The 21559-nt window shown below is 47.2% G+C and overlaps 1 protein-coding gene across 2 annotated transcripts in view; it reads right to left on the reverse strand.

The window, feature by feature from the left end:
• The window catches only part of LOC147421646 (radial spoke protein 14-like), a 63211-nt gene that overhangs the window by 24456 nt on the left and 17196 nt on the right, over positions 1–21559 (reverse strand). For both annotated transcript variants that reach the window (XM_086502776.1, XM_086502777.1), the window contains exon 2: positions 355–1071. In XM_086502776.1, the coding sequence (XP_086358902.1) occupies positions 355–1005 (651 nt within the window). In that variant the 5' untranslated portion in view covers positions 1006–1071. The remainder of the gene's footprint in view (positions 1–354; positions 1072–21559) is intronic.

The raw sequence follows: 21559 nt of genomic DNA on the forward strand, positions 1-21559 counted from the left end.
CTCTAATTTCTTCGGCTCGATGAATAGAGAATTTTAGGAGCTCTATTGTCCTATATGCAGCATGAAGACATACAAGAAAGCTTATTTCACAAGGAATTCGCATGCATAGAAAAAGCACACATGGTCCATCAGTCTCATCAAGCACTGACTCATGATGATTAAAAGTTGCTGATAAATTCCTTGATCTCTCTCTTCCAGACATTCAATTTCATCAAACAAGGAAATGCTGTATAAATCCATGTTAAAATGAAAGCAAGGCAAACAAGCATACTTTCCCTTGCCCTTGCTTGCAATAGGACCACAGGCCTCCTAAAGTGTCTCAAATGAAATGGCTTAAAAGTAAAAAAAACTTACCAATTTGGGAGCCATGAGATTGCCAAAGGCACAAGTTACTGCAGTTAGCGCTTGAGGTCGGACACAAGGACGTGACTGATGTCGCACAATTTGATGCGAGTTGTTGAACCAGTTGGAGTATTCGTTGACATGGTGGAGGAATGGATCGCATTGTAAAATTCTGATAGTTTCCTCCCAATGAGCGTGCTCATTTGTTATGCTGTCTCTTAATAGCGTATTCCCTGTATTATCTATTGCCCCTCTTGAGATAGCACTCTCTCCTGAAAATACAGATGGTTCTGACAATGAACTCTGCACACCATCTACAGCCGATTTGGCCACATTGTCACCTCCCAGCTTTACCGCTGACTTTGATGAGGAGATTTCTACACTATCCAGTACAGGCTTCAATACATTGTCTGCTGTTGAATTTTGAGGTGGTTTGATTGAGCTTTTTTTCATTGCCTCAACTGCCAATTTAGGGGTAACATTCCCCGGTTCTACAGGTGCCTTCGATACACCAGTCTCCAAGCTGCTTGCTGGCAATCCTGATGCAACAGATGAATCTGAGAAAATCTCTTCGGATCTGGTTGTCAGGGAACCTGATGAAGATTTCTCCACCCCATCTATTAGCATTGTCAGAAGACTGTTGATTGCTGGATCTATGGCCATTTTGCTTTTGCTGCTGATACTAATGTATGTATTTTCAAGACTTTCTCAAGGCCTTGGGCTCTTAGCCTGAGCATAATCATTTTAGAAAGGCAAAAATCAGTGGTAGTACATATTACAAACATGCTCTAAGTTAGCAGAAACCCATACAATCAACATTTGATTACACACTTCCTACACATAACCTCTATCATGCAATTGATTTCTTTTCGAGAATAAGTAGAAAGTCTCCATACCAACTACAATTTGATGCAACCACAGACGCTGCAAGGTATAAATGGTGTCTATGAGTAAATCAAAAGTCTAAAAATATGAGGGATGTGTGACAAAGTTCCCATGAAACTAGGGTGAGTATTGATGATGAGAATGGGATTCCTGTAATTAGAATCCTAGGAGTAAGGAACACTACAAAAGTTATGAATGCAAACTTTGGTAGGTCTATGATTGTTAAAAATCCTGCACAAGGTTAGGTTTCAACAGCTATGACGCACATTAGTATGTACAAGGTAAGAAGAGGACAAGATTTAGAATCACTTGTTGTAAAGAGGCTAGTGGAAACGCAGGATCCCATGGATGAAGAAATGGCTGCAATGTAGGGAGAGGAGAATTGGAATTCGGCAATATTGCTAGACAACAAAAGGGCCCACTGGATATAAGTGGGTGTATAAATTGAAGCATGAAAAGATGGTAGTATTAGCATGTACAAAGCTACATTGGAAGTGGAAGATTATGCATTGACTTATGGCAACACAGAAGCAGGCATTAATTATGAGGAGCCATAGGCTTTTGTTACAAAGATGACAAACATGAGGTGTGATTGCAGTCGCTGCAGATGAGGGACGGTGTTGCATCAGACAAATATAAAGAAGTGCAATTGCAAGGAACTTGTGAGAAGAAGTAATATGCATCGGCTACCTGCGACATGACATAGGCAGATAGTATTTACAAAGACTATGGACAGCCTTCGAATAGATGAAGCAAGGGTATCTAAAGATGGTCAGACACTGAGACTCCTTCCTCTGACGACTCTGATGATGACTTTGTGAGAAGTGGCAGCGGAACTCTATAGTGTGGGTGTCCCCCAGTGCAATGTGCGTGACAATCTCACTCAACAAATAGAAACTCTCTCAACAGAATGAAATACAAGAAACAATGGATAATAACAGAGACACAGCAGTAGACCAGAACATGTGGACTCGACTAACTCAAAGGACCTTGTACAGACTCTGGAGTGGCAGCACACTCAGCTCCAGCCCAGGACTCACAGGTACAAGATGGGGTGTCGAGGCTCAGATGTGCATGGATGGTGTAGCAGTGCTCTGTGTAAGACTCTCTAGACGACTACGTGCAAGATAAGCCCCAACTCCCCCAAAACGACTACTAATATGTACAACCATAAGAGCCACCAACGGCCCATAAATGTCCAGCCAGCTAAGTCTATCTCCAAACTGAGTGGTGGTGGTGACCTGGCCACGACGTCCACTAGACCACCGTAGGTACCCTGCCACGTGTCACTCCCAGCCAAAGGGTCCGTCCAGTGTGAACCAGACCAACTGTAGCTAACTGTCCAACTGCCTGTCCTATGAAGTGACACTGTAGCAGGCTACAGGTTGCCCGCCACAAGACTGGTCACCGTCTCGGTGAGCCAAAACTGAATGAAACTGCAAAAGTAACTATATGTACCATGAAAGATGAGGTAAGAGCACAGTCCTGTCACCCAAGGGAAAGGGTCGTCCCCACTGTTGCTCCAGAAGCTTCCGGATCGGGAGGAGCCATCAGATCAATAGTGTAACCATGCGGTTGTTGTCCTGTGCTTTGCATACCTTGATTTCCTGTGGTTGTAGCAGCCATCTGCTGCACAGCGGATGGGAGTACCTGCTCTGAAGTGAACTCCGGACGCCTAGTAACGCAACCATGGCGGTGTGCACCAGCAACACCGTCACAGCAAGGAACACTCTGGCTCTACATGTGTGGCATCTGGATCTGAGACTCTTGCTGAGTGAAGTACTGGACCTGGGGCTGTGGGTAGTGTCCCATGAACTGCTGAGAGGGCTGAGAGGGACCTGCTGGGTAGTGTCCCATGAACTGCTGAGAGGGCTAAGAGGGACCTGCTGGCGCTGCAAAGGTAGCTGGACTCTGGACCTGTATCCCTGGCCTAGTCCATCCATATCCCACAGTAGCTTGGGTAGGCCTGTTATCATACATAAGCATTTCTTGAAATCCTTGCACCTGTGCTTTGAGGTCATCAATAATTCTCGACTTTATCTTCAATGCCTGCTGTAGTGCAAAAATCGTTGCATCTCGATCTGCGATGGCACTCTCGGCAACTCGCAAGGATCCCTCCATAGCTGCGTATGTGGCGGAGTGATGCTGGTGGGTTGCAGCTAGCTGCTCCACGCCTAGCTCGATGGTGGCAATAGCAACTCTGGAGTCCTGAAGCAACTTCTCTGAAAGCTGAAACAGAGAAGTGGAGTCGGTCCTACCTGAAGATCCCTCAGATGGATGTGATGCTGGAGGGCGCACATGTGGCACTGCCGGCGAGCTAAAAGTAGGTGCAGATGGTGGCACAACCGGCGAGCTAGAAGTAGGGACACTCTGTGTAGAAGGTGCCTCAGAGATTGTTGTTGTAGGTGCAGCGAGTGATATGTTGACCGGTGTATGAGTGAAGATGGGAGAAGAAGGAAGAGGATCCTGTAAGGGTGAAGTGACCATCCTGTCCTGAGGAGCGACAGTAGACACTGGTGTCGGCACAGCAGAACCAGGTGTAGCAGTCGACGTATGACGCTGAAGATGTACCCTAGTCTGCTGTCTCTCAGAAACTGGCAAGGAGAGTAGAGACTTCACTGTATCCTTCATCACTTTCGCCTTGATCTTCTTTTTCTTGGTGACTGTGGGGTCTACTTGCATGCTCACGGGTTTCCTTTTCCCTTTCGAGGTTCCCTGTTCCTCATCCACTTCATTTATGTTAATAGGTATGTTTATGATCCATGCCAAGAGAGGCGCCGCAAAACATCTAAAAGTTAACAGCACAGACTGCACTTGGGCCCGAAATCTTTTAGCCCTAGACTGCAGAGAGCTGAAGAGAATTTGGTGGAATCCACATGGGATAGTGTGGATTAAACAGTATAGCCCGTCGCAGTGGGAGAATGTAGTGAGAATATCTGTTTGTACCTTGTCTTCTTTGGCATCCCGAGCCAGAAAGTAATACCTGAAGATTGCGAGAAGCCGTTTGTTTCGCTCATAATTTGGGTGATCCGAGCTCAATAGCTCTTTACATGCTTGAATTGTCGCGTCCTTGGACAGCAAAGAGAAAGTGCGAGTAGTAGACTTCACAGCTGGAAAGTTGGTCATACCCATGGCATGGCCAAGCCTTGTAGCTGTTAGCTTGTGGCCCCGGACCTTTGGAAAGTTTTTCAGCAGTTGATGTATCAGTTCTGCTGGAATAGTATCAGGTAAATTTGCATCAGCCAATTCTGTGAGGCCCAGAGTCCGTAGCTGAGCAGTCGACAGCACCTCGCTGAGAGATGGTCGAGGTTGCTGCATATGAAAATGTAATGAAAATGCTGTGCGATTTTTTGAAGAAGCAGGCCTCTTGATTTCATGAGTGATAATTTGCTGCTTTTCTTTTTTCTGAGCCACCTTTGAGTGTTCCTCTTGATCACTGGATGCACCTGACTCGGAATTGACATCGGAATCATCAGATGCTGCTGAGTAGATATTGCAGAGTCTGCTTTGTAGCTCTCATCACTTGGGTCACTGGAGGTAAAGTTCTCTATGTCATGGTTGCTGCTGCTTGCAGATACTTCATCTGCTTCGCTCTCTGATGCAACCAGAGCTTTCCTCCTCTTCAACTCTACCTTTTTCTTGCTACTTCCTTCTTGCTGTTTCTCCTGTTGCTTGCTACCCCCTGCCATGTTGAGGTCGGATGACAAACCGAGCCTCTGAGTAGTCAAGTGATGGAAAAGCACTCAGATATAGGCCAGGTTGGATTTTCTTCTGCAAAACGATTTAGGCTGGCAATGGAAAAGCACGTGATGCTTTAGTTTTGCTGCAAAACACAATTTAGGGCAGCAAATTCGAACCAGTAGGGCGAACCAGTAGGGCAAGTAGAGGGCAGGGCGAGAGGGGTGCTGAGAGAGAGTAGGGGCGAGAGTGGGAGGTTAGGGCGAGAGGGGACGGTTAGGGGCGAGGGTTGCTGTGAGAGGGTAGGCGAGAGGGTGTGGGAGAGGGTAGGGGCGAGAGGGGAGGATAGGGGCGACAGGGGGTGCGGGAGAGGGTAGGGGCGAGAGGGGGTGCGGGAGAGGGTAGGGGCAAGAGGGGAGGATAGGGGCGAGATAATAGGGTAGGGGCGAGAGGGGAGGATAGGGGCGAGAGGGGGTGCGGGAGAGGGTAGGGGCGAGAGGGGAGGATAGGGGCGAGAGTATAGGGTAGGGGCGAGAGGGGGTGTGGGAGAGGGTAGGGGGCGAGAGAGGAGGGTAGGGGAGGATAGGGTCGAGAGTTTAGGGTAGGGGGCGAGAGGGGGTGAGAAAGAGGGTAGGGGGCGAGAGGGGAGGATAGGGGCGAGAGGGGTTGTGGGAGAGGGTAGGGCCGAGAGGGGAGGATAGTGGCGAGAGTATAGGGTAGGGGCGAGAGGGGTGTGTGGGAGAGGCTAGGGGGCGAGAGTATAGGGTAGGGCGAGAGGGGGAGTGGGAGAGGGTAGGGCCGATGATCACACTCGGTACTCGGTACAAAGTGATAGCAGAAGCAAAGAGAAGGTACAAAGTGCTAATTTTTTAGCAGCTACAATTTTCGAGCAGATAAAAGGGAGGGTAATTTTGACTCATTGGGAGATTAAGGTTCCTGCAGTAAAGCCTATATTCTTCCCATAGACAGTATGTCATTGGGAGTCCCATCAAGCCAAGTCCTTGATTACACCTTGCTCATTATCCCAATTGCCATCTAAGCAGAGTCCCCACTAGTCCCCAAGCAGATTCCAGTTGTCAGACTGAACAAAGTCACGCAAGAAGCTTGATGGAAAGCAGTTTGGAAGGATCTTAATACTTAACTGCAAATAACACTGAGGATAGAAACCATTAAAGGAATTAGAAGAGTGACTGATTATAGGAGGAGTCCAGTGAGGAGGAGTGACTCTTGCAGAAGTTCCCGATAATACCCAATTACCAAGAGGACTTAGTGGAGAAAAGATATCTTAGAGGAAAGGCGGAAACTTACAAACATAGCAAAAACTGAGACAGTAACAGAACATCTATTCTGGTGGAAAGCTCGAGGGGAGGAGAGAGATGGGCCATAGAACCTACAGATGGCAGAAAGTTGCATACCCTTTACTCAGAGGAGTAATAACACTTGATTCTGGAGCCATTTACCAGTGGCAAAGGGACGCCTTCCAAAGTGACTAACTGGACAGTCCCCTGTGGCAAAACCTCCTGTACTCTAAAGGGCCCTTGCCAAGCTGGAACCAGCTTCTTTGCTTTTTTCAAAAACTTGGCCTGATAAAGTAGCACCAGTGCTCCTTGTGTTATTTGTGGCTTCTTGAGATGGCGATCATGCCAGGCTTTACGACGAAGCTGCTCTGCTTCTAGAGCCAGTGAAGCCAAACCTCGGCTTTCCTCCAAAATGAAAAGACGAGAGACTGCTGCCGACCCCAAATTTCCATTGGCACGAAGACTTCCCACTCGCGGGGACCCTGAGTTGAATTCGAAAGGTGCTATCGCTTCCAACCCGAACGCCAATTGAAATGGAGTGTGATTGGTTGTGGCTTTGAAAGAAGTTCGATATGCCCAAAGTGTACCGTGGATAGCTTGAGCCCAAGTTGATGGATGAAGATGACATGCTTTCCGCAGGAGTGCTATCAGAACCTTATTAGTGCTCTCTGCCTGCCCATTTGCTCTAGGGTAATAAGAACAAGATTTTCTGTGAAAAATCTTGTAGTTGGCCAGCAAGGTAGAAATTGTTTCATTCACAAAGTCACTACCCCTGTCACTGGTGATTTCCAATGAACATCCAAACCTGCACAAAATATTTTCATAGAGAAACTTGGCTACTGTAGTGCCAGTGCAGTCCGTTGTGGCAAGTACCTCTCCCCACTTTGTTGCGTAGTCGGTAGCCACCAAGAGATACTTCCGATTGCCGGGTTGGGCAGAGGGAGTAATTGGGCCTACAAAATCTATGTCCCACCTCTCAAAGGGTTGCCATGCCATAGAGACCTGCAGAGGACGGTTTGACTGTTTGCTTGGTTTAGGGCCACAACGCTGACATACATCACATACCTTTACATAGGCGATTGCATCGCGGAAAATATAGGGCCACCACAAGCCACACTGGAGAATCTTTTGTGCAGTAATATGGCCAGGGTAATGGCCACCAGTGGGACCACTATGGGCATCCTCTAAAATATACTCGACTTCGTGAGGGAAGACACACCGCCTCAGAACACCATCTTGCCCTGATTTGTATAACTGGCCCCCAATGAGAGTGAAAGGTCTAGACTTTAGCAACAGGCGTCTCTTCTGTAGGGGAGAAGCATTCTCAGGGTAGAGGCCCCTAGAAAGCAGATGCAAAACATCGCCGTACCATTCCGGTGTGGTATCCACCTTAAAAAGACTGCTGTCCGGAAAGTCGTCAGCAACCCTTGTTGCTTCTTCACCAGTGTAAACGCGAGAAAGATGGTCGGCGAGGACATGATGTTTGCCGGGCCTGAGTACCACTTCGAAGTCGAACTCTTGAAATAAGAGTAGCCATCGCCATACTCTACCTGCAACCTGCGGCTTGTTGAGCAGATATCTGAGGGCATGGTGATCAGTAATAACTGTGAAGTGGACCCCTAATAAGTAGTGCCGAAATTTTTACAGAGCATACACAATGGCTAAACCTTCCCTTTCTGTGGTGCTATAGTTACACTCTGCCTTGGTGAGTAGGCGACTTGCATAGTGAACAGGGCGATCCAGGTTATACTCCTTACTAGGCTGAGTCAGCACCGCACCCACAGCCAGTTGACTGGCATCTGTATGCACATGAAAGGTGAGAGACCAATCGGGAGCTACTAAGATAGGCGCCTCTGTGAGGCGTTTTTTAAGGTATGCAAAAGCTTTTGACTCTACCTTTGACCATTGAAAGGGAACAGCAGCACTGGTTAGACGGGTCAGGGGTTGAGCCACCTATGCATACATGCGTATAAACCTGCGATGATACCCTGTTTGGCCTACAAAGCTCTGTACCACTTTTGGGTTGATGGGAGGTGGTAACTTTAAGATTGCCACAATCTTCTCTGGGTCAAGAGCTAAACCTTTAGCCGACACCACATGGCCTAGAAGTGTGCCTTCAGTAACCAAAAAATGACATTTGTTAGGATTTAGCTTTAGACGCGCCTCTCTGCACCTGAGGAAGACAGCAGAGAGCTGAGAGAGGTGTTCCTCTAGGTTTTCCACTGGGGTTGAACATTGAGCACCTGAGAAGGTCGAAAAATCGTCCATGAAGATGCGAAGATGATCCGTAAGCAGAGGACAAAAGATGAGATATACCACCCTATTGAAAGAAGGTGGAGCATTTTTCAACCCAAAAGACATTCGAGTGTATATAAAAATACCCCAAGGAGTCACAAAAGCCGTTTTCAGTTGATCACCTGGATGGATGCCCAACTGATTGTATCCACTAAACCCATCCATGAAACTGTACACTACATGCCCTGCTACATCTTCGAGCACACGCTCGGTGAAAGGTGTTGGGAACCCATCTGGGATAGTTACCTTATTTAGAGCACGGTAATCGACGCACACGCGGATTTTGTTGGATTGCTTCTTCGGCGCTATCACCATGGGTGATAACCACTCAGAGTGCTCCACAGGTACTATGATCCCTGCCTCTTGCATTTTTTCTAACTCTGCCTTGACCGCCTCAGCATACTTCGGGTTGAGCTTGTAAGCTCGGCCTCTTACAAGCTTAGCCCCTTCGACCAGAGGTATAGTGTGGACACCCAATTCTGGTGGAATCCCCTCTAAATCCTTGTAGGACCAAGCGAAAACATCTTTAAAAGAGTGAATGAAAGAGACGACCTGATTGAGTAATGCGGGATGCTCCCATAACCAAGCTGCTATCAGTACGTGCTGAGGGTTGTCAGGATCTCCCAGGTTGACTTCTCTGACCGGGTCTGGGGTTGTAGCTGGAGAGGGTGCTTCTGAAGATGAGAGGTGAGCTGCCTCTTGGAGCTTCAAGACATCATGAGCAGGGGTTTGATCGATTGGAAACTCTGCATACTCTTCCTGTAGCCATCCCTGTGGGAGCTCCTCGAAGGGCAAATCTTCCGATAGAGACAACCTGACAGAGTGCTTTTGCATGGGGTCCAACTTGGGAGATGCTCTAGAAAGAGGGAAATCTTTGGCTAGTGCATGCAGAGGAGATTTCTTCCCCCTTCGGTGATGTGTGATAGGTTCCCCAAGACCGAGGGCTTCCATCGACGGTTCATTCGACGCATGAGAATGTGGGGCTGACACACTTACTTCTTCGACTGTTGTACTGTCTGCTGTAGGACTTTGGACATCGGTGTCCTCCTGAGGATTTTGAAGAGAGAGTGTAACTGGCGGCACAGGTAAATTTTGAGTAGAGACCATGTAACATGGCATTGAAGTGGTAGCTTCCAACCACTGTAGCAGGTCCTCGTCAGACCCGTCAGGTGCGATGGGCTGCTCAGGGTCAGGGTTGGATTGTACTGTCAGTGAGCTGTGCTGGGCCACTGGATCCATCCCTCCTTCAAGCCGGATTGGTTGCATTTGGGAGCCGGGAGTGGATATCCACATGGCGTCGTTTCCCCAATCATGAAGTGCCTTAGTATGCCGTAACCAGGGTCTACCAATCAGCAACGGAAATCCTCCCTCCACCTGAGGAAGACTGACCACCACAAAATCCAAGCTAAAGGTGAAGTCTTGTACCTTCAAAGGCACCTTCTCTATTATGCCCACAGGATAGACTGTCCGCTGGTCTGCCAATGTAACAGTGAACGGAGCAGGGCGAGTAGGCTGCAGACCTAGGGCTGACATAGTAAATTCAGGCATTAGGTTGATTCCAGACCCACCATCCACTATGACGCCTGAGAACGACTTCCCTAGAATAGATACAGTAAGACGTGGACTTTTATAGTCGGTGAGGGGAGCAGCCGGATAGGAAATCAAATAGGACTCTGAGGGCTGTACAGGGAGGTGCCCGCCACTAGGCCCAGCCCCCGGGTACAGAGACTGAATGACTGACAGGGTGTCACTTCTAAGTGTTGCGTCGAGCCTTAGCTTGTCGTATAGTGACACCTGCTGAAAAGTATTTTTCAAGATGGCTTCTGCTGTGGGCTTGGCACCTTCGAACTCGGCTCCTTTTGTGACCTTAATCTGTTCCAAGTCAACCACTGCTTCTAAGAAGGCTCCATCAATGTCAGATAACAAGGAAGTTGGTTTGCTCTGAGCAATTTGGAAGGACTTGTCCTTTGGGTCAGGTAGACTAGAGTGAGGAAGTGGAGACTGGCGAGGTGGACCTGTGGGTAGACTGAGACCAAGAGCTGCTCTTTGTGCCCGAGTAAGGACACCAGTAGGCTCCTCCACTTGCAGAGGCTTAACCACATGAGTAGCAGGTGAAGGTTGAGGCAAGGTGTTCACAGTAATCAAATTTATCTTCGGAAAGGTGAATTCGGGCTGGTTCTGAGTCGAGCCTGAAGACGTGGATGCCCTTTGCTTAGGACAATCCTTACTGTAGTGATCCTTCGAATCAGAGCAATGACGACAAGGAGGGGACCCCTCGGGCAAAGGACACTTGCTCTGATAATGCCCATATTCTCCGCATCTATAGCAGAGTATGGGCCGATTGGAAGGACGAAACGGGGGACAAGGTGGTTGCTGCATGGAATTGGAGGCTGAGGTGTAGAAACTTTGGGGAACTGAGGGAGTACTAGCATGATAAAAACTGTGGGGTGCAAAATTGTTGTGCATACCTTGCTGCATAGGGGGTGTTGTCAGCAGAGGAGGCAACTGGTTTTGATGGCCGTAGGGTGAGACCATGTTGGATACAGGCGCTAGCCCTTGTTGGAGAGAAGGACCAAGATTTTGTTGTATTTGACGCAATCCCTTGAGGTAGTAACACTCTTTATCCTCATGTCCAGATTTTTCACAGAAGTGGCAGTAAACGCGAAGGGGGCATTCCTGTGGGGGGTGCCCCGGAGAGCGGCATGAGCTACACCAAACCATAGCCTTAGTCTCTTGTTGACACTTGAGCTCTTCTAACTCGCTCTTAATCTGTTCCAATGCCTCATTATGTGTAGGCTTCTCTTGTCTAAGAGAGAAGGACCTCTCCTCTTGAAGAGCTCGTTGTAGCTTTAGGGCTTCCAGTTCCCTGCGTAAAGAAGTTAAAGGATCAGTAGGACTACCTTCTGAGAACACAGAGGGAGTATCTATTTGAAGAGAGTTGTTGAAGAGCTTCCTAGCTCCCTCTATTCTAGTAGCAGCTGCGATGAACTCGTCGAGAGTGGCGTCGGGTCGGAAACTCTCTCGGAGTTTTTGCTGAGAAGTTTTGGGAAGCGCCTTCTCCACCCACTTTTTAACCATGAATTCACCGGGTTGTTGGGGAAGCTTGGCCACCAATGACTTAGTTTTAGTCATAAGCTCCGCAAAAGTCTCCTCAGGCTTGAGCACCATGTTGGCCAACTCATCCAACACCTTCTCCTGGTAGTCACCCGGCCTGAAGGCTGCACAGAACTGCTGTCTTAAGGCTGCCCAAGTTGCAAAATGGTTCTCTGCAAATTGGCTGTACCATTTATCTGCTAGGCCATCCAGGGTGGATGGAAATAGTACCAAGTAAGCATCTTCTCTGTTCAGCCCACGTCCCCTACAGAGAGATACAAATCTTCTTGCATGGTCGTCAGCATCTTCTGAGGACAGCCCTTTGAAGGTAGGGAACTTGATGTTCACCTTGGCCAAAACACTAGCTAGTGGCTCCATGATTCCTTGCTGAGAGCAAGTCTGTTGCACAATAACTTGCTGTAGCAGAATAGGAGAGAGCTTTTCTGGAGAAGGTGATCGCGAAGATGGGGAACCTGATGACGAAGGAACGGGTGATGTGATATGTGGAGGTATAGGTGATGAGGTTGAAGGATTTCTACACGGCGTCAAAGGTCGTCTTCTATGATAGTACTTCAGAGGGCTCAGTAGTGGGCTTTGACGCTCAACTGACCTCCTTGTATGTGTCATGTGACATGCAGTGACCTCCAATCCAACCAAGCTTTGGGTAAGAGAACCTTGAACTGGCTGAAGACTGGTCTAGACTCTACTAGACCAGACGAGTGACTAGACCAGCTGGACCAGGGACCAGGGACGAGGGACGAGGAGGACTAGACCAGGGTCGAGGGGTCTAGACCAGAGACGAGGCAAGTTGGACCAGGGCGAGAGGGGACCAGGCCAGCAAGGCGAGAGACTAGACCAGCTAGATTAAGCTATCAAGGGTGAAACTGGACCAGACCAACAGGCTGCACAGGCGAAGCGAAGAACCCAGCTACTCAACAGAGTGAGACTTCAGTTGAGATCCCATCGTGGTCGCCAAAATGAGAGCACCTGTAGCGCGGATAATGTGTCGTGCTCTCTACAGTGTGGGTGTCCCCCAGTGCAATGTGCGTGACAATCTCACTCAACAAACAGAAACTCTCTCAACAGAATGAAATACAAGAAACAATGGATAATAACAGAGACACAGCAGTAGACCAGAACATGTGGACTCGACTAACTCAAAGGACCTTGTACAGACTCTGGAGTGGCAGCACACTCAGCTCCAGCCCAGGACTCACAGGTACAAGATGGGGTGTCGAGGCTCAGATGTGCATGGATGGTGTAGCAGTGCTCTGTGTAAGACTCTCTAGACGACTACGTGCAAGATAAGCCCCAACTCCCCCAAAACGACTACTGATATGTACAACCATGAGAGCCACCAACGGCCCATAAATGTCCAGCCAGCTAAGTCTATCTCCAAACTGAGTGGTGGTGGTGACCTGGCCACGACGTCCACTAGACCACCGTAGGTACCCTGCCACATGTCACTCCCAGCCAAAGGGTCCGTCCAGTGTGAACCAGACCAACTGAAGCTAACTGTCCAACTGCCTGTCCTGTGAAGTGACACTGTAGCAGGCTACACCGATATGGCTGAAAACAGCGGAAACAAGTGCACAATCCTGTAAGTCCCTCCTCAGATCCATCCTGGACACATGACATGACAAGCCAAACTCACACCTAGCCATACATAGTGAGCGGACATCAGACTCACCTCCAAGCCATAGAACCAATACGGGCTCACCCCCGAGGCTGGGAGCCTGCAGCCAAATGGGCTAGCATCTACCACAAGGGCTGGTGTCCCATACCACCAAGCCCACACCAATACGGGTGTGTGCATAGAGCAGCCAAGGGCTAAGAGTCCAAGAGTGGTGATCACACAAGATGTCTCACTAAGGAGACCCAAGTCCTATTTATAGGACTACATAACCAAAAGGACAAGTTTACATTGGCCGAGCATAGTACAAGCACCCATCCTAATGTCTAGGGACGTAACAAATCCCTCAGATCCGATGGCCGACAGTAGTAACCTCCAAATGTGGAACCTCTGAAAGCAACCCCGTTGCGGCGATCTCCTAGATTTGCAAGAGGGCAAGAGAGGGCACAATAGGAGAAAGATCCTCCAAAAACACGAAGCAAAAAACAATAGAGAGATGAAAACGCTAGAGAGAGAAATTGTTGAAGAGGGAGAAAATGCTAAGAAGAGGAAACCTTGCTCTAATGATCATTGAACTCATACAATGTGGCGAAGTACGAGGGAGTGGGATCCCCATATAGGGACTCCCAAATTTTGCTACTCTCATCCCACCAAATAAATAACCCCACAGCTCTAAAATAGAGAAATGGATCAATAGGTGGAATCAAGTGGTACTAGGTATCAGGGAAAAATACCCCCAACCTGCGGCCACCAAGAGGTAGACTATATGACAATGCTAGCAGTACAAGGAGAGAAAAACAAGGGCAAGAACAAACTACCTCACACAGGCCGGACACAGCCATAAAACAACCCTCACTCCCTATGATCATCCCCTGGGAGATATTGGGCACTAGCAGCTCCACCACACAACCGCCCAGAGAGGTGACAAACTCTAACAACCCTTCTCAGCTCCTCGTCAGACTGCACAATTGTGGAGCTACTAGGTGACATCTAAAGAAGAAGCTTCTTTATACCGGGCTTGAGAAGACAACAAGGCAAGGCACACCTCCATCTGCTCTCCATCAGAAACTCTACTGTGCAACTATGACTGTAGCTAGCATCTGTGAGTGTCAGCATTGCCTCGCACATCTGGCAACCAATCTAACACGCCTAAATCCCAGAGAGTAGTCCATATGTACTCAAGCACCTCCACCATCCGTGCCGTATCAACTAGAGCACTCTGCCGCATGCAACCACTGTTGTCTAGCACACCATGCAACATCTTGACCGAAGGAACCTGCCTGAGAGTAAACTCAGCTCGGTGTGTCCATATTTGTAGGAGGATCAAGTCAGTACAGTCCACATATTGTGTACCCCCTCTAACCTCCAAGCCAGAAGCTTTACCTCAAATCGACACCTTGTGCTCGTCAAATACAACAACCATGCCAAGTCTGCAAAGCTCATACACTGACAAAATGTGGTAACCAAGCCGAGGAAAATAAAGACCATGGGAGATGCAACTTTCCCCTTTGCCAGCTGGAATAAGCTCCATAGCCCCATCACTATGTACAAGAGCCACCAATCTGTCTCCGAACATAATTGAACCTTCATATTGCCTCGGATCATACATCAAATTACAAGAAGTCATGTGCTTAACTGCACCACTGTCAATGATCCAAATTTTGAGAGTCAAGGAAAGTGAAATCCTCCTCCTACTCCAAAGGTAACTGATCCTATGGGATCTCTATCTCTGTAATAAAGGTAAATGCTTGAGTCACTCCGACTAACTCCGCTCTCCGTAAAGGGCATTTCCTCCGATAATGGCTCGCACTTGTTACAATGTCTTTGGGCTTTCAAGGCTTACCGCTCCTCATCGATCATCGTAGAAGGTGGTTGACTCTGTCCAACGTGCTGTTTTCCTTCGGACTGATAGTTCTAGACGAGGAGGAGCAATTCAAATCCCAAATTACATCAAGATCTTCTGATTCAACGGAGGATTTGGCAGCCTGCCACACAATTAAGTGGTTCACTTCTAATCAAAAAAGAATATCAACCCGAGTAATACAAAGGCAACTAGGACAAGCCGCACATAGCTTACGAGGGGGAGGGGAAACTCTACTCAACCATGGGATGTCCCCAAATCTGCTTAGCACTTGTCATCGCTTTCACATGATCCAAAATCTATGGGGTACAGCTCAAGATGATAAAAGACGGCACTCAAGCATTGACATGCTCCCAAATTGCACCCTCCTCCGTTGTAGATGGCTTCTCCACTTTCTCGATCATGAAGAACTCGAGATCATACAAGTCAAATACCGCCATCATCATCATCCTCCAAGTACTATAGTTGATACCATCTATGTTAGGTGCAGTTAAATGAATGTTTGAACTTTGCTCAAGATGAGTGCTCCGAACTGTGCTCAAGGTTCCTTTTGTTCTTATGGAAGGGAGAGCCTTGCGTTCTTAATGAGAGAGTGCAATGGACACAAACAAAGTGAATGAACACTGTGCGTGCAAGTGTATGAGACTGAGAGATAGAGAGAGAAGAGAAATACGACACCAAGACGTTGTAAAACCCTCCTCCGAAGGCCCCACTCTCTATGGCGAGAGCGGTATACTTATGATTGCACAAATCTCTACAATGCTTGGACTTGCCGACGATGTCAACGACGATGAGGACGACGATGAGACGGGCTGAAATCTGAAAACGCTAAGGGCTGAAATCTCAAATCTTGTATCTGCTGAATTCTGACTCTATGTCGATGACGACGATGACGCGCTGAAACTGTAAACCTTGCGCCGTGCGGCAAGGAACTGCTGCGGGAAGGTGAGATTTGCGAAGTTCGGGACTTTATCTGCGGGTACTAACTGCTGAAAACTGAAAAAGTTGATGTTCCTTGATGTTCCGTCGTGGTGAATCTGCAAAACGCCAGGGCTGATCTTCAAACCAAAAACGCTAGGGCTGAAAATTGTTCAGCTGTCGCCGGAGGTCCTGCAAATGCAAAACGCTAGGTTGATCTGCTGTGTCGTGTCGACGCCGGAGCTATCTGCTGTGCACAAATCGCCAAGGCTGGTTTGGTCCAAAAACGCTAGGCCTCTTGGGTTCTGCTGAAAAGTTGCATGCTGAGCGAGTGCTCCTGCTGCCTCTTCTTCCAATTAGTGCTAGCATAGGTTTGCTTATATACAAACTTACTCAATTTGCCCTACCTACTTTCCAACAAAAGTCACTTAAAAATAATAAGTGAAAAATATCAAAAATAGGTAAAATAGGCTAAATGCACTGGAAAATTCCCCTGAAGGATTCTAATGGATTCTGATGGGAATCCTTATGATCATGCTGTGTGCAACCAGAGGATATGCATCTACACTAAGTGTCTGGGCATGCACGGTCTGCGAACAAACACACAAAAATGCCAAATCACTTCCTATTCTAGACTGACTGAACCCTTGTCGTGTTGTAGCTTGTCCACAGACACATAGGGTTGGATGTGTTATGTGACATCCTCTCCTTTTCAAAGTGAGGTACTGGTACCGAACTGTATGGCGTTGAGGGAGATCGCCAATAGCATCCGGAATCCTGGAAGGGACTCTTCCCCAGCCCACTCTGATGTGTGGGTCATGCGGTACTTGAACTTCATAAAGGTCTACAACGCTTGCTTCTTTGGGCCGCGCCGAAAGCGACACAAAGTCTTTTGTGGCTCCTTCAATGCTTCAACTTCGTCGAGAGTCATGCTTCTTTCTTCTTCAAGAATCTCCATGGATGAAAATTCATGAAACCATTTCCAACACAAAACCATGAACATACCTATTCCATGTAAAGTGACTCAAAAAAATCTTGTAGTCCTAATAGACTGTGCATGCAATGTAGATGAACAAATAGACAAAGTGCCAAACCGTTCACCACACACACGCAAACAATGAGATCGAATCTTTCTCTTATGATCTAGAGCAATCAACTATGGCAATTCACAACGGAAATGCCCATGCTTGGTGCTCATACTTTCTTGTGTTGTTTCTACAAATGTGTCATGCCAAGGAAGAGACATGGAATGTGACTTCCTTGAATGCATACTTTTTAGCTTTTCATGAAAAATCCGCATACATCTGTGCTCATTCATGAGTGAAACGTGCTTAACGTACAATATGTCATGCCTAGGAAATCACATAAAAATGTTGACTAAAATACAGGAAACGATCACGAATGAAACACTCGAACAATGCGTGCTGACTAATAATGGGAACACATAATACTTCCTGTGAGGGTTCTTTGGACCTAGGCTCGAGAGCCAAGATCGGTTCTTCCTGAAGGGGTGCTTTGGACCTAGGCTCGAGAGCCAAGATCGATGCCTCCTGAGGGGGTTCTTTGGACCTAGGCTCGAGAGCCAAGATCGGGTCTTCGTGATTGATCGTCTCTACAATGAGGTTAGCTTCACTAGAGAAAGTATCAACTAACACATCATCCTTCTTGTGAACAATAACATCTTCTTCATGCAACTCATCATGCTTGTGAGAAATCACATCTTGATCATGAAAAACGTCATGCTCATCATTATCATTCAAATCATCATGCTCATCATTATCATTCAAATCATCATGCAAAGCATTGTCATTCAAATCATCATGCAAATCATGTGTGTCTTGCTTTGGAGAAGTAGAGACTGAGAGAGTCTCCGTCTCCTGAATCTCTTGCATCTGTGCCAGCACTTGAGAAAGGAGTCGCAAGAACTCTTTCATGTGCTGGTCGCTCTTTTCTTTTATGGCTTTGTACTCGCAATCAAATTCTGCTTAACTTTCTTTGTTTTCGCGATCCAATTTGGCTTGTCGTTCTTTGTCTTCCAAGTCGTACTTACGCTCTATGGCTACCATGCTTTCTTCGTATTCACGATCTATGTCTGCCATCTCGTCTTCGTAGGCCTTTTTGTCAGCTTCTCTTTCCGCTTTTCGTGCTTCGCAATCTAATTGTTGTTCCATAAACAACTACGTCAACTCCTTCATAGGAGTTAATGCAATCCTTGGCGTAGATAGGGAAGGGGGAGGGTCGGAAAAACTGCCTGGTGGGGAAAATTGTTCTTCGCCTCTCTCATGCTCACCACCTCCATGCGAAGTATCCATTCCGCTTTGGGTGATTCTGAAGTCATGGGTTCTTGTGGTCTTGGGTTCTTAAGTTCACGAGGAACTTGGGGTTCTTGTGGGTCTTGGGTTCTTGGGTTCTTGAGGGTTTTGAGGTTCTTGAGGTTTCCTTTCGCTTGCAATCTGTGTTTGAGAAGGATGTTCTCTTCACCCGAGTTCTACTCTTTTCCGCGGGCGCACCCCTTGGCGGCCTTGCGCTCACACCAAGGTTGCTTTTTCCCACCTCACGTCGATTGGCCGGCCGCTAAGTGCACGGTCCGCTCTCAATGAGTGAAAAGAGGCACAAAGGGAAGCTGGACAAGCCCTTCTTTCTTGTATTTCCTGTCACTCTTCAAAAACACGATTAGGAATCGACACACCCAAGTGAACTTGGGTTCGTGCAACCTCAACAAGCAAAAAAAAAATTATGAGGTTCTTTCCTTGAGTGATACAGAACACTGCCAAAGCTCTGATACCAATGTTAGGTGCAGCGGAATGAATGTTTGAACTTTGCTCAAGATGAGTGCTCCGAACTGTGCTCAAGGTTCCTTTTGTTCTTATGGAAGGGAGAGCCTTGCGCTCTTAATGAGAGAGTGCAATGGACACAAACAAAGTGAATGAACACTGTGCGTGCAAGTGTATGAGACTGAGAGATAGAAAGAGAAGAGAAATACAACACCAAGACGTTGTAAAACCCTCCTCCGAAGGCCCCACTCTCTATGCCGAGAGCAGTCTACTTATGATTGCACAAATCTCTACAATGCTTGGACTTGCCGACGATGTCGACGACGATGAGGACGACGACGAGACGGGCTGAAATCTGAAAACGCTAAGGACTGAAATCTACAAATCTTGTATCTGCTGAATTCTGACTCTATGTCAGTGACGAGGATGCGACGACGACGCGCTGAAACTGTAAACCTTGCGAAAACTGACCGTGCGGCAAGGAATTGCTACGGGAAGGTGAGATTTGCGAGGTTCGGGACTTTATCTGCGGGTGCTAGCTGCTGAAAACTGAAAACGGGCTGATGTTCCTTAATGTTCAGTCGTGGTGAATCTGCAAAACACCGGGGCTGATCTGCAAACCAAAAACGCTAGGGCTGAAAATTGTTATGTTGTCGCCGGAGGACTTGCAAATGCAAAACGCTAGGCTGATCTGTTGTGTCGTGTCGACGCCGGAGCTGATCTGCTGTGCACAAATCGCCAAGGCTGGTTTGGTCCAGAAACACTAGGTCTATGCTGTGGAGCAAAAACGCTAGGCCTCTTCGGTTCTGCTGAGAAGTTGCCTGTTGAGCGAGTGCTCCTGCTGCCTCTTCTGCCAATTAGTGCTAGCCTAGGTTTACTTATATACAAACTTACTCAATTTGCCCTACCTACTTTCCAACAAAAGTCACTTAAAAATAATAAGTAAAAAATGTCAAAAATAGGGAAAATAGGCTAAATGCACTTGAAAATTCCCCTGAAGGATTCTGATGGATTCTGATGGGAATGCTTATGATCATGTTGTGTGCAACCAGAGCATATGCATCTACACTAAGTGTTTGGGCATGCACAGTCTGCGAACAAACACACAACAATGCCATATCACTTCCTATTCTAGACTAACTGAACTGACTGAACCCTTGTCGTGTTGTAGCTTGTCCACAGACACATAGGGTTGGATGTGTCACGTGACAATCTAACTGACGATCAATTAAAAAATTAAGAAGGGTAGATATCTTCACCGGTTTGTCACCGATCTCCTTGTGATATACATCCCACGTAGCACTTGACAATGGTCCAATACCATCATCATTTCAATCACTATCCATCATGTTGAGAGGAAGCGTAAGGTCCTATGAAGAGGATAGGCTTGAGTACTTGGAAGGAATTGCCCCAAATCAGCCCGAGCAACTCCAAATCAGCAGCAAATCTGAGACACAAATGGACAGTCAGCAATTTATCCCTCCTTCAGTCCACTTGTAACAAACTTGGACACTCCAAGTCAAGAATCAACCGCGACAGCACCAAATAACCACTTCAAAACAATTCACAGATCACAATAGATTTGCACTGGCCCGGCGGAGTTCCGTGCCTAGAGATATTGGCCCCAAAGACTGGCGCCCCTTTCGGTATTTCTTTTTGTATTAATCAATCATCAAAGTACAAGAGAGCGGTTAGGGTTTCACTCTCAGACTCTGCGTCCAGATGCTCTGAGAAGTGAGGCCCTCACCACTAATTTAAAGGTTACAAGGGATGCCCAAAAGCAGAGCCCCAAAAGCTTTTAAAATCAAAAGCATCAGTTCTCTCTCTCTCTTAGAGAGTCTTTTCTCTTTTTTCTTATAAAAAAAAGCAAAAGCAAAATTCGCGTCGCTCATCATTTTCCAAAAAAAAAAAATAATAATAATAATAATAATAATCCGCCTCCGCGATTTCCGGAATTTAGGGTTTTTGGCAAAAATTAGGGTTTGCAGGAATTTTAGGGTTTCTGGCAGAAATTAGGGTTTCTGCTGTCCGCCACGTCATCACTTTGTGACATACCCCCCTCTTGAAAGCGAATTCCATTTCATAAAGTCATCCAGCAGAATACTGTCAGCTCTCAGTATCCCTGAAGCTCAAAGAGACATCAGTGACTTTAGTATCAAAATCGAGGCATCTGTTGACAAAGGAGTGGAGCGACTCCCCTCTTGTGCATCCCACTGCACCAGATCTTCGGCCAAGCTGAGTTTCTGGGTTCCGTTTGGAGTAGACTATGCTAAACCAAAACATCGAGGTAAAGTTTCACAATCCGAGGAGTATCTGCTAGGTCCTCCTCCTCCATCCACTTCGCATCAAATGCAGGAAAGTTCTTGAACTTAACCAAGAACCGCCTTCGGACTTTACCTTTCTTCGTATCATTATGTGCCAAAATCTATTCAGGAACAAGGATCACCTCGTTTTCTTCCACTTCGGGTTGCTCATCAGGCTCCCCATCATCAGGCACATCACCCTTAACAGGGTTCAAGAGACTCACATGCAATGCATTATGAATCCTCCAAGTATCTGGCAGGTCCAATCGGAAGGAGACATCATTTATCTTGTCAGTAATCTGGAAAGGTCCGTAGTATCACATACTAAGCTTTGGAAAAAGCCTCTCCTTTCCCTTTTTTTTTCTTAGGCGTGCCTTCTCAAAAGTAAGAGCACCCAATCATCCTCCTTCAGTTTCCAGTCGCGACGATGGCGATCCGCTGCCTTTTTCTGTCGTTCTTGAGACTTCTGTAAAGTCTCG

This window comes from Adiantum capillus-veneris, chromosome 27, assembly GCF_014529385.1.
Source record: "Adiantum capillus-veneris isolate H3 chromosome 27, ASM1452938v2, whole genome shotgun sequence".
NCBI lineage: Eukaryota > Viridiplantae > Streptophyta > Polypodiopsida > Polypodiales > Pteridaceae > Adiantum > Adiantum capillus-veneris.